Here is a 15,801-nt window from a genome sequence, read left to right as displayed (position 1 = left end):
CTCCATGATTGCTTAACAACATTCCACAATTTATTTACATTTCTTGGTTTTGCTATATAAACTGCATTTTTTGATATCACCCCACAAGTTCTCAATTGTATTGAGATTTGGGGGATTGGGCCGGCCACTCCATAACATTAATGTTATTGGTTTGGAACCAAGATTTTGCTCGTGTGTGGGGGCATTGTCTTATTGAAACCCATTTCCAGGGCCTTTCCTCTTCAGCATAAGGCAACATCTTGACCAACTGACCCATTATCCCTGGTATGCAATAAATGCGGCCAACACCAGAGTAGGAGAAACATGCCCAGGACATGATACTTGCACCACCATGCTTCACAGTCTTCAATGTGCACTCAGGTTTGAATTCAGAGTTTGGGGGTCGTCTCACACAGGATCTGTGACCCCAAGTATATTGACATACACAAACTGATCCATTATTCCTGGTATGCAATAAATGCGGCCAACACCAGAGTAGGAGAAACATGCCCAGGCCATGATACTTGCACCACCATGCTTCGTGGTCTTCAATGTGTACTGAGGTTTGAATTCAGAGTTTCAGGATCATCTCACACAGGATCTGTGACCCCAAGTATATTGACATTCACAAACTGATCCATTATTCCTGGTATGCAATAAATGCGGCCAACACCAGAGTAGGAGAAACATGCCCAGGCCATGATACTTGCACCACCATGCTTCGTGGTCTTCAATGTGTACTGAGGTTTGAATTCAGAGTTTCAGGATCATCTCACACAGGATCTGTGACCCCAAGTATATTGACATTCACAAACTGATCCATTATTCCTGGTATAAAATAAATGCGGCCAACACCAGAGTAGGAGAAACATGCCCAGACCATGATACTTGCACCACCATGCTTCACGGTCTTCAATGTGCACTGAGGTTTGAATTCAGAGTTTGGGGGTCGTTATACACACGATCTGTGACCCAAAGTATATTGACATACACAAACTGATCCATTATTCCTGATATAAAATAAATGCGGCCAACACCAGAGTAGGAGAAACATGCCCAGACCATGATACTTGCACCACCATGCATCACTGTCGTCGATGTATACTAAGGTTTGAATTCAGAGTTTGGGGGTTGTCTCGCACATAATCTGTGACCCCAAGTATAGTGACATACACAAACTGATCCATTATACCTGGTGTGCGATAAATGGGCAAACACCACAGTAGTAAAAACATGCCCAGACCTTGATACTTGCACCACCATGCTTCACGGTCTTCAATGTGCACTGAGGTTTGAATTCAGAGTTTGAGGGTCATCTTACACAGGGTCTGCGGCCCCTGGACCCAAAAAAGAACTTTCCTTTCATCATTTGCTTCAAACAGATGTCTTCTGTCACTTACAGGTACCTCAGGACTGTGTTTGATCGTCCTGGAGCTGATCATTGGCTGAGCCATTTGCCATTCTGGTTATTTTCTGGTCCATTTTAAACGTAGTCTTCCACGAGTCTCTGGTTTTTCTACCAATTTTAGGCATCAGAGATTATTTCAGCTGAACAGCCAACAATTTTTTGCACCTCTTTATAGGTTCTTCCCTCCCTAATCAACGTTTCAATCAAAGGACGCCATTCTTCGGAAAACAGAGTCTTGAACGACCCATTATTCTCAAATCCATGTTAAACCTGTGCTGGCTTCATCATCCTTAAATAGGTGCCACCTTATTCACACCTGATTCACTCGTTTTTGTATATTTCCTTCCCCAAATTCGGTGCGTGCCTGTTATGAATTCTAGGTCTTGTTTGTCCTGAGATTCTACTGTATCTACTGGTAAGTGTCATCTGGATAGCAATGGAAACTGATTTTATACTTGCAAATAATATCACCTAATAATAATAATAATAATAATTTCCTTGTATTGTCATTCTGTGTAACAATGTACACAGAACGAAATGTCGATTGCACCTGACCCGTTGTAGCGAGCCGATGCAGCCGCAGCCAACAGAGGGCGCCGCCGACCACTTTTTAAGTCTTAGGAATGACTCGGCCGGGGCGCGAACCCGAACCTCCCAGTCTCAAAGCGGGCGCCTTACCATCTAGGCTACTGAGCTGGTATGAAAGCATGTAAAAGCTGAAAAGAAGGGGGCTAAGTACGGAACCCTGCGGAACACCACAGGTAACACAAAAGGGCTCAGATGTCATTTCACCATATTTAACACAGTGGGTCCTATCTAAAAGGTAGGATCTGAATCATAAGCGGACGGTTTCTGAGAGACCAATCCATTTTTCCAACCGTTCTAGTAAGATATAATGGTCCACAGTGTCGTGTTGAGTAATAATGAAAAATATACTAAAAACTAGGGATATTCTGGTGAGTCACATTGTACTGCTACTATTTTGAACAGCACTGTAAGTCTTAATCTTGTTAGGGAATGCTTTAGGACGGACTTCTTCAAATGTGGGTGAGAAGCTGTCAGTGATAAGATATAGAACCTCAAGGCCGTACGGAAGCCTTCAAGGGTATCAGGGGGTCCCTGCCCAATCGGCAATCCTACGAAAAGTCTGTCTTTGGGTTTTTCCGCCTAAAGTGCAGTTTTTTTTCTCCGGGTCAAGTCTTTGGTCCCGGGCTCTTCCGTTTGAAGGTCATTCGGTGGACCTATCTTCACTCGTGTCCCGCTTTGAGGTCAACTCCACTTCCTCCCGTGACTTTTGTGCTTTCTGTTGTCCGCTTAAGGCAGAGTTTGAAGGCCAAATGCTAGAAATAAACACTCACAGGGCCAGAGAGAGAAAATGGGGCAAGGAAGCATAAGAGAGAAAAAGAATAAGAGAAAGAGAAAAGGGAGCAAGAGAGGAATAAGAGAAATACAATGGGACAGAAGTAGAAAAAGAAATAGAGGAAGAAGTTAAAAAAGAGAGACAAAGAGAGTGGCATAAAAAGACAGAAGAAAATAAAGCAAGAGAACGATAGAAATGAAAGTAGTATAAGATATGAGGAAAAAGACAGAAATGGAGAGAAAAAGAAAAAAAGAGGAAGAAAAAGTTAGGAGATGAAAGAGTGGGAAAAAAAGCGAGAGAAAGAAAGCAAAATAGAGGGAGGGGAAGATAAATAGAGAAAGAGAGATGAATTGAGAGAGAGAAATAAAAATAGAGCAAAAATTGACAAAACGGAAAAAAAGATCTAAGAGGAAAAAGTAGAGACAGAAAATACAAAGGAAATAAAGAGAGTAAGAAATAAGTAAGACAAAGAGAGAGGGAGATAAAGAGCGAGAAAAAGAATGAGAGAAGGGAAGAGAGAATGAGATAATAAGGGACAGAAAAGTGAGAGAGAAAGAGAAAGAAATCATAAAAGAGGATAGAGAAAACAAGAATGGCGATAAAAGCAAAGAAAGGAAGGAGGGAAGGAGGGAAGGAAAAAAGAGCAAGAGAGCAACAAAGGAAAGAAAGGGACAAAAGAAAGAAAGAATGAAGGAAAGAAAAAGGGAAGGAAGGAAAGCATGAAAGAGAAAGAAGGAAAGAGGGAGCGAGGAAGAATCCCGGGTTTATGCGACCTCAGACGTCCATATTTACTCCGGCTCGCCCTTCTCCCGGTGTCGTCTGGCGGTCCAGACTCGACCCCCGGGCAGTCCCGATCCGACCAGCGGCCCGCACGTCCGACCCCCAGGTCTCGGACTCAAAGCCACACTATTTGGAGCGCGATGAGCGCCGCCACCGCCGCCGCAGAGGGTCCTCTCCTCCCCCCGTCCCCGTTCCTTATCCGCCGGTCGGCGTGGTCGGGGACGCCGGGCGAGCAGCGGGCCAGTGGCAGCTGGTAGGACGTGGCTCGCTTTTCCGGCCGATCCGGACTGGAACCGTCGCTCGGCCGCTGCCCGTTGAAAAGCAGGTGGCGTCCGTCGGGTCGGCGCTCCACGCGGAAGAGCTCGTATTCGGTGTGCGGCAGGCGGATGCCCAAGGCCACGCAGCCGTTGGTGCCCGTCACGTCCTGCTCGCCGCCCAACTGCCAGGATCGCTCGGCCCCGCACTCGTCCCCGCGGAACACGTTGAGGAGCGAGGTGGTGGCCGGGTCCAGGGGAGTCACTCTCATGTGGTTCACTGACAGTGAAAGAAAAAAAGTTGTCATGAAACGTGGATGTAGTACCGACGGCAGTCAGGGCAGCGCGTAAGTTCTCGATCATATTGTGTATGTCAGCATGGACTCCTACAGCCAATCCCGGCCTATCCCTTGTTTTAGAGAAGCGGCTGACTAAAAACAACTCTTTTGGCTCCAAAGTGACTCCTTCAGATTGTTTTTGCTGCAGTTTAATCCGTATATGGCCAATTATTATGGAACATTATGCACAAAATGACTTAGAAAACCAACAGAAAAGCTACAATTAAAAATAAAACAAATGAAGAAAAAAAAATAGGAAAGAAAACTAAGAAAAACAGAAAACAGAAAAATTAAATGAGTAAAAAGCTGGAGGGGATAAAAAAAATACAACGGGAAATTAATGAATGAAAAATTAAAAAGCAAGAAAAATAAAGTTGAAAGAAAAAAAAACCAGGAGAAAAGAAAAAGGAGAGAAGAAAGATGGGGAAAAACATGATTCAATGAGTAAAAAGCTGGGGGGAAAGAAACAAAAAAAAGCAGGAGAAAAAAATGTGAAAAATTAAAAAGCAAGGAAAACGAAACAAAAAAGACAAAAAGAAAAGAAAAAAAGATGAGAATAAACATATAAAACAAGATTAAATAGGTAAAAAGCTGGGGGAAAAGAAACAAAAAAGCAGGAAATAAATATAGAAAAATTGAAAAGCAAGAAAAATAAAGTTGAACGCTAAAAAAAAAGAAACAAAAGAAGAAAAAAAATAAAAGAAGGCGATTATGTTAACAACTGCATCATGGAAACACTCAAAACAGGTTGGTTGGATCCTTTAACCATTAGGGTCATAGAGGCACCATTTCCTGTGGTGTGTCTTGGGGAAGTACAGCCGGGTGGCGCCCAACCCTGTTTTCACCTGGTATCGAACCGGGGACCTTTCGCATGCAGGGCGATTGTGTTCACAACTGCACTATGGAAACGCTCAAAATGTGTTGGTTGGATCCCTTAATCACTAAGGTGGTAGGGGCACCATTTTCTTTGGTGTGTTTTGGGGAAGTACAGCCTGGTGGTGCCCATCACTCTCCAATCCAACATATGTTTCCAACCGGTCTCGAACCGAGGACCTTTCGCATGTAAGGCGATTGTGTCTACGACTGCACTATAGAAGCACTCGAAATATGTTAGTTAGATCCCTTAACCATTAGGGTGGTAGGGGCACCATTTCCTGTGGTGTGTTTTGGGGAGGTACAGCCTGGTGGCGCCTCCAAGCTAACATATGTTTCCACCCGGTCTCGAACCAGGGACCTTTTGTGTGTCATTCTAGCATTGCAGGCCTGGAATACACTCGTCAAGAACTTTAATTTGAATTCTAACTTTACGCCATTTCATTTTAGGTTGTCACGTTTTCGGGACTGCCAAACAGCTCACCTTTGAAGACAAACTCCGTGCCGCCCATGACCCGCGTGGAGTGCACGCCCCTGGAGTAGCGCCCCCTGGCGTAAATGGTGAAAGTGGGATGCTTGCACACGGGGTCGGAGAAGTGGTAGTAGTATCCCTCCCAGGTGTGGTTGTTGTCGTGGAACAGGAAGTGTCGGGTGAGGAAAAGCACTTCTGGTCGTACCTCGCACCGTTGGCTGGCCCACTGGCCGTATAAGCCCACTGCCAGGTCGGCCCCGGGCGGCAGAATCGGCGGGTGGAACTCGTCCGAGCGGTAGATGATGCGGCAGGCCATGCAGTCTTCTGCGTGGTTCTGCAAGGGCAATGGAGCCAAATTCGGGTCATGTTTAGTTTCATTGCCCTTAATCACAAGAAATATCATTGAGCTGTACAGAATACATACAATTGTGACACCATGCCCTGATCTAAAACCTACATGAGGGCAAGGGAAAACTCAAAAACCTCAACAGAAATAAAGAAACCTTGAGAAGGGACAGTCTCAGAGGGCTTCACAGACCACAGACTATTGGAAACTACAGACTATTATGACACCATCCCCTGATATAAAACCTAAACGAGGGCAAGGAAAAACTCAAAAACCTTCACATGAGGAAAATTAGAGAAACCTTGAGAAGGGACGGTTTCAAGGGGCTGCACAGACCACAGACCATTGCAAACTACAGACTATTATGACACCATCCCCTGATCTAAAACCTACATGAGGGCAAGGAAAATTCTCTAAAACCTCAAGAAAACTAAGAAACCTTAAGAAGGGACAGTCTCAAAGGGCTGCACAGACCACAGACCATTGCAAACTACAGACTATTATGACACCATCCCCTGATCGAAGACCTACATGAGGGCAAGGAAAAACTCAAAAACCGCAACACAAAAGTGAAGAAAACTTGACAAGGGACAGTCTCAAAGGGCTGCACAGACCACAGACCATTGCAAACTACAGACGATTATGACACCATTCCCTGATCTAAAACCTACATGAAGACAAGGAAAAACTCAAAAACCTTCACATGAGGAAAATGAAGAAACCTTGAGAAGGGACAGTCTCAAAGGGCTGTACAGACCATTGCAAACTACAGACTATTATGAAACCATCCCCTGATCTAAAACCTACATGAGGCCAAGGAAAACCCCAAAACCCTCAGAAATGAGGAAAACTCGAGTTCAACTACTGATATGGCTACTGGGTACTCCACCGATCACTGGAAGAACATTGGCACACTTCAAAAACGTAACAAATTAAAAAGCAAATCAAAACATCCTGTTAATCTGCTAATAAACAACCAAAGGATACTACTGGAAGTGTGAATTTCCCTACGGGGATGAATAAAGTATCTATGTATCTATCTAAATACAAGGTAAGTACTCTAAAATGAGAGAATAAGCATCTCAAAGGAGTCAGAAACAAACATACACTTATAGAAACCAGACAGAAGAAACAATCCTCAACCAAATGGTACTGACCTTGGCGTTTTGCAGGGGGGTCTGGTAACTGGAGGGCTTGTGGTATAGCCTCTGTGCAGGATCCGTGTGAACGTCCCCAAGAAAGAGCTCCTCCACTAGGTGGTCCGGGTTCTGTGGCGCGTACTGCTTCTCCAACCTTAGCAACTGCAGTTCGTGCATGGCGAAATTGAGCTCTCTGGAGCAATTGTAGCCGCCCTCCTCGCCCCACAGCTCGTAGGGCACCCCGGACTCCCAGGGACCCCTCATCGCCCCCCGGCAGCTCCCGTTCAGCCTCCGGCCCAGTTCCTCTGCGACCCCAACCCCATGGCAGGTGATCTGAACCCTCTGGAGGTGGTACTCGGCCTCGGTGCCGCCCCGGATGATCCAGGACGCCTGGCGTAGGCGCAGGCGGCCTCGCACTAACAGGGTGTAGGTGGGCTTGGTGCAGTGGTTGTCTTGGTAGTAGAACTGGTGTGCCAGGAAGCTGTTATTGCTGTAGAAACGGTAGGAGCGGGTCAGGAACTCCGGACCAGGTCTAACTTCACAGCTGTAAGAGAGCAAACAGTGAGGCTACGGAACCGGGGCAGAAAAGCCCAGGGACTCCTACCTGGTGGACACCCAGTGGCCCTCCACGTTCGGGGGCATCTGCACTGTGATGCGGGCCCCGTTGTGGAGGTGCTTCAACATGTGGCGGCACATGTGAGAGTCTTTGTGGCCGTAGGTTTTTTCCAAGGCCAGGTGGCGCCAACGCTCTTCTGACGAGAAACATGCCGACAGACCTGTGACACAGACAAAATTCAGTATTAGCCGATTGTAATTTTTCTTCTATTAAGATTTTTTTTCCGTGTGTATCTCTAAACCAGATGGTATCACTTTTTTGTTTCAAATATTGGTACCTTTCTTTCTCTGTCTTTGTTCTGCCTAAATAAATGCAGTTTGGTGGGGGAAGGGCACCCCAGAGTTAGGAGCGTGGCCAAGGAGACGGACGTGAGTCCTTCTCTTCTGGCCCCTCCCCCTCTCTAACTGGCAGTTGTAACAAGTGGAATGCCTGGTGTATCTTTTTTAGCGTTAGCAACTTGTAAATAGCTCTCCCACATCGATTTAGACCCCACAGTAACGTGTCAAAACATAACCTTTCACGCAACAAATACGGTTTAAAACTAGAACGGCCGTGCGCCATTAGAGCAATAGGCAGGGTTGGGTAGGGTTACTTTAACAGGATTACTTTCAATTACTTATGGATTACTCCAATATCAAATATGCAAATAAAAGACAAAAGAGACTAAATATGAATAAAATGATGACTCACAACACGTGGTAAGCTTTCTCTCCTGGCTTTGATCTCTTTGATCTCCGGCAAAACTAACATAAAATGCGACAGAAACAACATGAAAATAAATCCAAACAGCTTGCCAACATCATTTTTGCCGTTCCATGTATTCCGTTACGCCTCTAGCCTGCACAAAATTTTGTAATTTTATTCATATTTAGTTTCTACCAGCGTGTGGCGCTGTGAGAAATCACCCAGCATCCACCCTGAAGAAGAAATCCTGCTTCCTCTTCCTAGTTCATGTGTAAACATTCTATACTGTATCTCCAGCGCGCTAAGAACTTTGACATTTTTATTGTTTAATATCTCGTGCATCCATTCAATATGGTTGGTATCAAGTATAAAGAGGCGAGTCGTTTCTTTCGAAATGAAAGTGGAATAAGAAAGCTTGATGCGGTTGAGAAAATGGTTGGATTGCTTGTATTCAGCCACTTTCTACCACGCAGGAGGAAGTTGCCTAACTCTCGAAACTCATCTTCCAAAAGTAAGTTAAACTCAACTACAGTGGAACCTCGCTAGTTCGCGGTTCGACTTTTGCGGGTTCAGAGCTTCGCGGGTCTAAAAAATATACCTTACCTTCTCAATAAAACCATTTATTGACTTGACGCCATTGAGCACAAGCTTATGTCAACTGAGGACACGGTGTGGACACTCTTATTGTGAAGGGGAGGGGGAGGCCCTGACACAATGCTTAGTAATGGTGAGTTACCGCTTCGCTCACACCCCCCTCCTTCAACTCCTCCCACTTCACCCCCTTCTTATGTGGCGCTCAGTTTATCATGGAGAAACTCGGCGATGCGACGTAAGTATATTCTCTCCTGTCACATTTCATCTCAAGTTTGACTTTATTATACAAAAGCGAGCGGTTGTTTGTACTACCTAACACGGCTAATTGTGTGTGGTTTCGTGTATTTGTTGTAAAAGCTGTTCGATGCCTCTAGCTAAAGTATCTTGTTATTGTCAGAAGGTAGCTTTCACTTTCATTAAAATAAACACAGACCAATTTTTTAACGGTTGTTTCCCAAAACGCTTCACAAACACTCATCAAATATCACATTTTCACAGTTTTTAATTTCAATATGTAACCGGTAGTGTTAACAAGCGAAATAAACTGCGATGGCTGCATGTGGTTGAGAGCGGTTAATACAATCATACTGAATGCTTCGTAGTGGTTTCGCCGCAGTCCTATTCCGTGTACATACGACATATTTTACAGGTTTTTTTTGTTATAACATGAATTTCACTCTCTCTCTCTACCCGTATTCTATATGGTGTACTGTATACAGGGGGGGTATACTGTATACCTGTATACGTTTTTTTAAGCATTTTTGAAGGGGCGCCGCTACTTTGCGGATTTTCAGTTTTCGCGGGTGTTCTTGCTCCCCATTAACCGCGAAAACTGAGGGATTACTGTGTAATTGTCTTTATAGAGTATATTATTTTATGAAATGTTTATTTTTTAGCACACAACAATTTACCAACGATCGTAGGGCAGTGTCTGTATTTTTGCTAACTAGCATGCAACCATAGCGACCCGTTAGCGAGAAACCGTCCAACTTCTTCCATAAGGTTCACATTCTCTCCAAGCTCGACTCTACGAAGCAGCGCCGATGGACAAATGGAAAGAAATAAAGGTGATTGATTAGCTATGCTTCACTCGAGGGAAACCGAACCAAAGAAGTCTGGTAGCTTTCCGTCCTTTTTTTAATCGAGTGTAATGCAACTGAGATGATTCCAGCTCGCTGGAAGCAAATGTTTTCCTTCCTTTGTAGAACTAAGGATAGTACTACGGGTAAATATAGCAGCATAGCCGTTAGCATTGAGCTAATACACATGTGTCAAACCGGCGGCCCGCGGGCCAGATCAGGTCCGCTAAGGGATTGAATCCGGCTCGCGAGTCAATACTCAGAGGAGTGCAAGAGAAAGACACGCAACAGGTTGGAACATGTCAACTTGATGTTGCCAAAGCCAGGTGCCTTGAACAAAGACACTGTACTTGTATTTCTTTCTCTCTCTCTCTCTTTTCCACCCCCTTTCTCCCACTCCGTCTCTTTCACTCTCAGTGCCTCTCTTTTTCTCTTCCTTTGTTGCTCTTTGTTTCTTTTTAACTTTCTTTTGCTCTAACTTCCTTTTCTCTCTTTTCCCTCTCTTTTTTTCTCCCTCTCTTTTTCTCTCTCTCTTTATACCTTTATTTCTCTATTTCTTTTTCTTTTTGTCTCTTTCTCTCTCCCTTCTTTCTCCTTTCTCTCTCGCTAGTGTGCTCTCTATTTCTTTTTAACTTTCTTTTGCTCTAACTTCCTTTTCTCTCTTTTTTTTCTCCCTCTCTTTTTCTCTCTCTCTTTATACCTTTATTTCTTTTTGTCTCTCTCTCCCTTCTTTCTCCTTTCTCTCTCGCTAGTGTGCTCTCTATCTTACTTCATCTCCTTTGTTCTCTCTCTCTCTTTTTTTTCCACCCCCTTTCTCCCACTCCGTCTCTTTCTCTCTCAGTGTCTCTCTTTTTCTCTTCCTTTGTTGCTCTTTGTCTCTTTCTCTCTCTGTCTTTTAACCCTTTGCGCTTTCTTTTCTCTCCTTCTGTCTTTCTATTTCTCTTTGGATTTCTTTCTTCCTCTCCCTTCCTTTTCCCCCCTCTCTCACGACTTTTTATCTTTTGTTTCTCATGCTCTCTCCCTCTCTCTCTTTTTCTTTCTTTGTCCGACCCTCTCTCATTTTCCCTCCCTCTTTCTCTTATTTCTTTATCTCTTTCTTTCTCTTGAATCTACTAGTCCGGCCCCCGACCGAATGTTTGTTCTATCGTGTGGCCCCCCCGAGTTAAAATGAGTTTGACAACCCTGAGCTAACAGATGCGACAAGTTCCACGAATCAATATTGATTCATTTCACAAATGTTTCAACTTGTCTCAGGAAGACCCTGCTAGCAAGTTAGCACTTATTAGCCTCGTGGACCTAGCAACCGCTAATTATTTCAGGTGGATCAACGAGCTGCCTTAACTTTTTGCGGTACATTTAAAGTTCGTTGAAAATTTTCCCGAAACTCTTTGAAAGGCTTGGCAAAGCATTTTAGAAGGTTCTGAACTTCAAACGTGTTCTTGGTTTTAGAATGAAGTACAATCCCACCACTAGGCTAAGTGGCTACATGCTAGCATGGCTAACATCCAAATTTGAAGGCGTTTGAAACTTTAATGACGCGTCAAAAACGCAGATTGAAAAGTAACAATGTAGACAAGACCTGGTCGAGGTGTCAAACCAAATTGGTGTTTTGAAGAAAATTCATATTTACAGACACCTCCTAAACCATTTGAATCAAGAAGTACTACCAAAAACTACCACCATGGAAATACTATGAAAATACTACTGCTGAAATACTACAGAAATACAACAAAACTGGACAATCCCCTCAGGAACTGTGAGAGTTAGGGCTTGAGCTCTCAGTTGTTAGCATGTAATCGATAGCATGAAGTTGTTAGCATGAAGTTGGTGGCATGTAGTCGTTAGCAATAACGAGAAATCACAGGTATAATAATAACATAGTAATAACACATTTTGAGACTGTAATAACATTTTGAATGGGTCCATTCAAAATCATTTGTTAGCATGTAGTTGTTAGCATGAAGCAGATAGCATAACACGTTAGCATGTAGCTGTTATCATAACTAGTCAGCATGTAGCCGTTAGCATGTACCTATTAGCAAAACCCTTTACCATGCAGCTGTTAGCATGACTCATTAGAATGTAACCATTAAATTGACTCGTTAGTATGTAGCTGTTACCATGTAGCCATTATCATAACAAGTTAACATGCAGCTGTTAGCATAACTCGTTAGCATATAGCCGTAACCATGACTTGCTAGCATGTAGCTGTTTGAACGAGCTGTTAGCATAACTAGTTAGCATGTAGCCGTTAGCATGCCTAGTTAGCATGACTCACTAGCATGTAGCCATTAGCAAAACTCGTTAGCGTGTAGCCGTTAGCATATAGCCGTCAGCAAACTTTTTAGCATGTCTCTGCTAGTCCGGCCCGGGTGCTACTTACGGCCTGTGATCAAATTTTTTACTGGCCCTCGGCTTCTGTCATAAAATTCATCATTTGTGGCCCGCCAGTAATGTTGACCACACTAAAAAATAAATTTGTACCAAATAAATAAATAAATAAATAAAGTTTTTTTTTTTTAAAACACAGTTTCACCAGAAGATGGCAGTAGCCCTTTGGCCCCCTTGCCCTTGGCTTTCTGAGAGTATTTAAGCCCACCTCATTCCCGAGATGGCGACTGTAAATAAAAAAAGGAAAGTTGACTGTGAAGGTCGCCACTTCCAGGACAAGTGGAAATTGGAGTACTGTATTATTTTTTTCACCGAAACCCAAAACACTACATCTGCCTAATTTTCCGAGAGACTGTAGCTGTTTCCAAAGAATATACTATCAAGGAAATAAGGAAATTAGGAAAATAGGAAGTATGCATTTTTCTGAGGTGAGAGAAACCGTCAAAAGAGACGACGACCGGTCGACTGGGCTCAAAGCCCGCCGAATGAAAACCAAACAAAAAAAAATCAAAGAGCCCACAAAACTCCCACAGTTGGACAACACGTACAACATTGGCAGCTGGCTGAAACCGCCGACTGCTGCGCAAGCTAACGTCAGCAACGAGGAGCGCAGACGCAAGCACTCACTCAAAGACCCAACGCTTCCTCTCTTAGAGAACCCAAAACTTCCAAATATGAGATGATTTTTTTTTTAATAGAAAACAGAAAAGTCCTGTGTATGACCTTGCTAGGTGTGCTAATGCTAACGGTTGTAGATGGACTTTGCAGGAATTAGCATAAAGTATTTCCTATTTCTATTTTATTTTTTTTATGTATTTTGGCCACCTGCCTCTAGCAGTATTTTGGTTAGAATAATATTACTGTAGTTGTATTTTTGTAGGAATATTCTTGAAGTATTCCATTATTAGTAGTATTTTTGTAATATCGTATCATGAAGTATTAATGCAGAATTATTCTTTATCATCAGGCCTGCCAAACAAAAACAAGAAAAATATAGAATAGTAAACAAAGTACTGGTTGGATCACTTGGGGTTATAGGGGTATCATTTCCTGTGGTGTGTCTTGGGTAAGAACAGCCAGGTGGCGCCCAGCCCATGTGTCCACCCGGTCTCGAACCAGGCGATAACAACTGCACTATGGAAACACTAGAAAATATTTTGGTTGGATGCCTTGACCACCAGGATTGTAGGGGCACCATACACTGTGGTGTGTCTTGGGAAAGTACAGCCCGGTGGCATCCCTCTCCAACCAAAGAAATGTTTCCACCCAGTCTCCAATCAGGACCTTTCACCCTATGGAAACACTAAAATATGATGGTTGGATCCCTTAACCACTCAGGGTGTAGGGTCACCACTTCCTGTGGTGTGTCTTGGGCAAGTACAGCCAGGTGGCGCCCATCCCTGTTTCCACTCGGTATCAAACCAAGGACCTTCTGCATGTAAGGCAGTTGGGTTAACAACTGCACTATGGAAAAAGTAAATTATGTTGGTTGGATCCCTTAACCACTCGGGGTGTAGGGCCACCACTTCCTGTGGTGTGTCTTGGGCAGGTACAGCCTAGTGGCGCCCATCCCTGTTTCCACTCGGTATTAAACCAGGGACCTTCTGCATGTAAGGCGGTTGTGTTAACAACTGCACTATGGAAACACTAAATTATGTTGGTTGGACCCCTTAACCACTCAGGTTGTAGGGCCACCACTTCCTGTGGTGTGTCTTGGGAAGTTACAGCCCAGTGTCGCCCATCCCTTTTTCCACCAGTCTCTAACTGGGAACTTTTCACATTTAAGGCAATTGTGTTAACAACTGCCCTATGGAAACACTAAAATATGTTGGTTGGATCCTTTAACCACTTGGGTTGTAAGGCCACCACTTCCTGTGGTGTGTCTTGGGCAAGTACAGCCTAGTGGCGCCCATCCCTGTTTCCACTTGGTATCAAACCAGGGAACTTTCGCATTTAAGGCGATTTTGTTAACAACTGCACTATGGAAACACTACAAATATTTTGAATGGATGCCTTAACCACTAGGATTGTAGGGGCACCAGTTCCTGTGGTGTGTCTTGGGCAAGTAAAGCCAGGTGGCTCAGCCCTGTTTCCACCCGGTCTTGAATCAGGGACCTTTTGCATGTTAGGCAAATGTGCTAACCACTGCACTACGGGAAAAATAATAAATGTTTTGGTGACAATTGTATTTATTTTTCCCCTTGTGTACAAAATATGATCACAGAAATACTACAAAAATACTACAAACCTAAAAATAAAATTGAGTGCTTAAAAATAGGGACTTCATCTATTATTTAGCTTTTTATCCGAAAAGAAAAAACTACAAAAATACTACTACAATAAAACTATATTAGAAAGGTACTACTACAGAAACGTTACAACGATAAAATTCAACCTCAATAATATTTAAAGAACCCAAAGAAATACTACAAAAATACTACAGATATCCCACAAACATACTAGTACTACAGAATTATTGCAACAGATATACTCCCAAAATACAACTATAATAATATAAAAGGGCTCAAACTCCCAAAATAATACTACAAAAATTCTACTATATATGGAATACTTCAAAAATAATTTTACAAATTCCCTTCTTTCTGTCTTTTTCTCTTTCTTTCTTTCTCTCTCTTCTTCTTTTGCGCTTCCTTTCTGGCTTATTTTATTTTTCACGTTCTCATTTTTTTCTTTTGATCTCTCTTTTCTTTTGCTCTTCCTTTCTTGCTTGCTTTATTTCTATTTTTTCTTTTTCTCTCTCTCTCTCTTGCGATTTTTTTCTTACTTGCTTTATTTCCCTTTCTCTTTTCTCTCTCTTTTTCTCTATCTCTCTTCTTTTGCTCTTCCTTTATGCTTGCTTTATTTCTCTTTCTTTCTTTTTCTCCTTCTTTCTTTCTTTCTCTCTCTTCTTTTGTGCTTACTTTCTGGCTTGCTTTATTTTTCACTTTCTCATTTTTTTCTTTTGATCTCTAGATCTCTCTCTATTCTTTTGCTCTTCCTTTCTTGCTTGCTTTATTTTTCTTTTTTTCTTTCTTTTGTTCTCTCTCTCTCTTGCGCTTTTTTTCTTGCTTGCTTCATTTCCCGTTCTCTTTTTCTTTCTTTTTTCTCTCTCTCTCTCCTTTTGCTCTTCTTTTATGCTTGCTTTCTTGCTTTATCTCCTTTTCTCTTTTCCTTTCTTTTTTCTCTCTCTCTCTCCTTTTGCTCTTCTTTTATGCTTGCTTTATTTCTCTTGCTTTCTTGCTTCATTCTTGGCTTCCTTCCTTGTCTACTTGCTTGTTGCCTCCTTGGTTGCTTCCTTCCTTGCTTCCTTCCAAACCTTACTTTCTTACTTCTTTGCTTTCTTCCCTCCTTCCTTCCTTGCTGCCTTTTTTCCTTCCTTTTTTTGAAAAATCCAAGCCACGTTCTCCCCAGCTGCAGATTGTTTTGATTTGTGGCAGGAGGAGCGTATGTCATTTTCTGTCTCCACCTGCTGGCATGCTGGCCCCCAT

The 15,801-nt window shown here is 43.1% G+C and overlaps 1 protein-coding gene across 3 annotated transcripts in view; it reads right to left on the bottom strand.

Moving 5' to 3' along the window:
* Positions 1–2,092: 2,092 nt before the first annotated feature.
* The window catches only part of LOC148376646 (protein APCDD1), a 37,140-nt gene continuing 23,431 nt past the window's right edge, over positions 2,093–15,801 (bottom strand). For all 3 annotated transcript variants that reach the window (XM_088349678.1, XM_088349695.1, XM_088349687.1), the window contains 4 exons: positions 7,554–7,725; positions 6,968–7,493; positions 5,477–5,798; positions 2,093–4,061 (listed from right to left, as the gene is read on the bottom strand). In XM_088349678.1, coding sequence (XP_088205804.1) covers positions 3,643–4,061; positions 5,477–5,798; positions 6,968–7,493; positions 7,554–7,725 — 1,439 coding nt within the window. In that variant the 3' untranslated portion in view covers positions 2,093–3,642. The remainder of the gene's footprint in view (positions 4,062–5,476; positions 5,799–6,967; positions 7,494–7,553; positions 7,726–15,801) is intronic.

Source organism: Urocampus carinirostris, chromosome 1 (genome assembly GCF_059441175.1).
Source record: "Urocampus carinirostris isolate Australia breed hairy pipefish chromosome 1, RoL_Ucar_1.0, whole genome shotgun sequence".
Classification (NCBI taxonomy): Eukaryota; Metazoa; Chordata; class Actinopteri; order Syngnathiformes; family Syngnathidae; genus Urocampus; species Urocampus carinirostris.
This window is presented reverse-complemented; position numbering and strand designations above follow the sequence as displayed.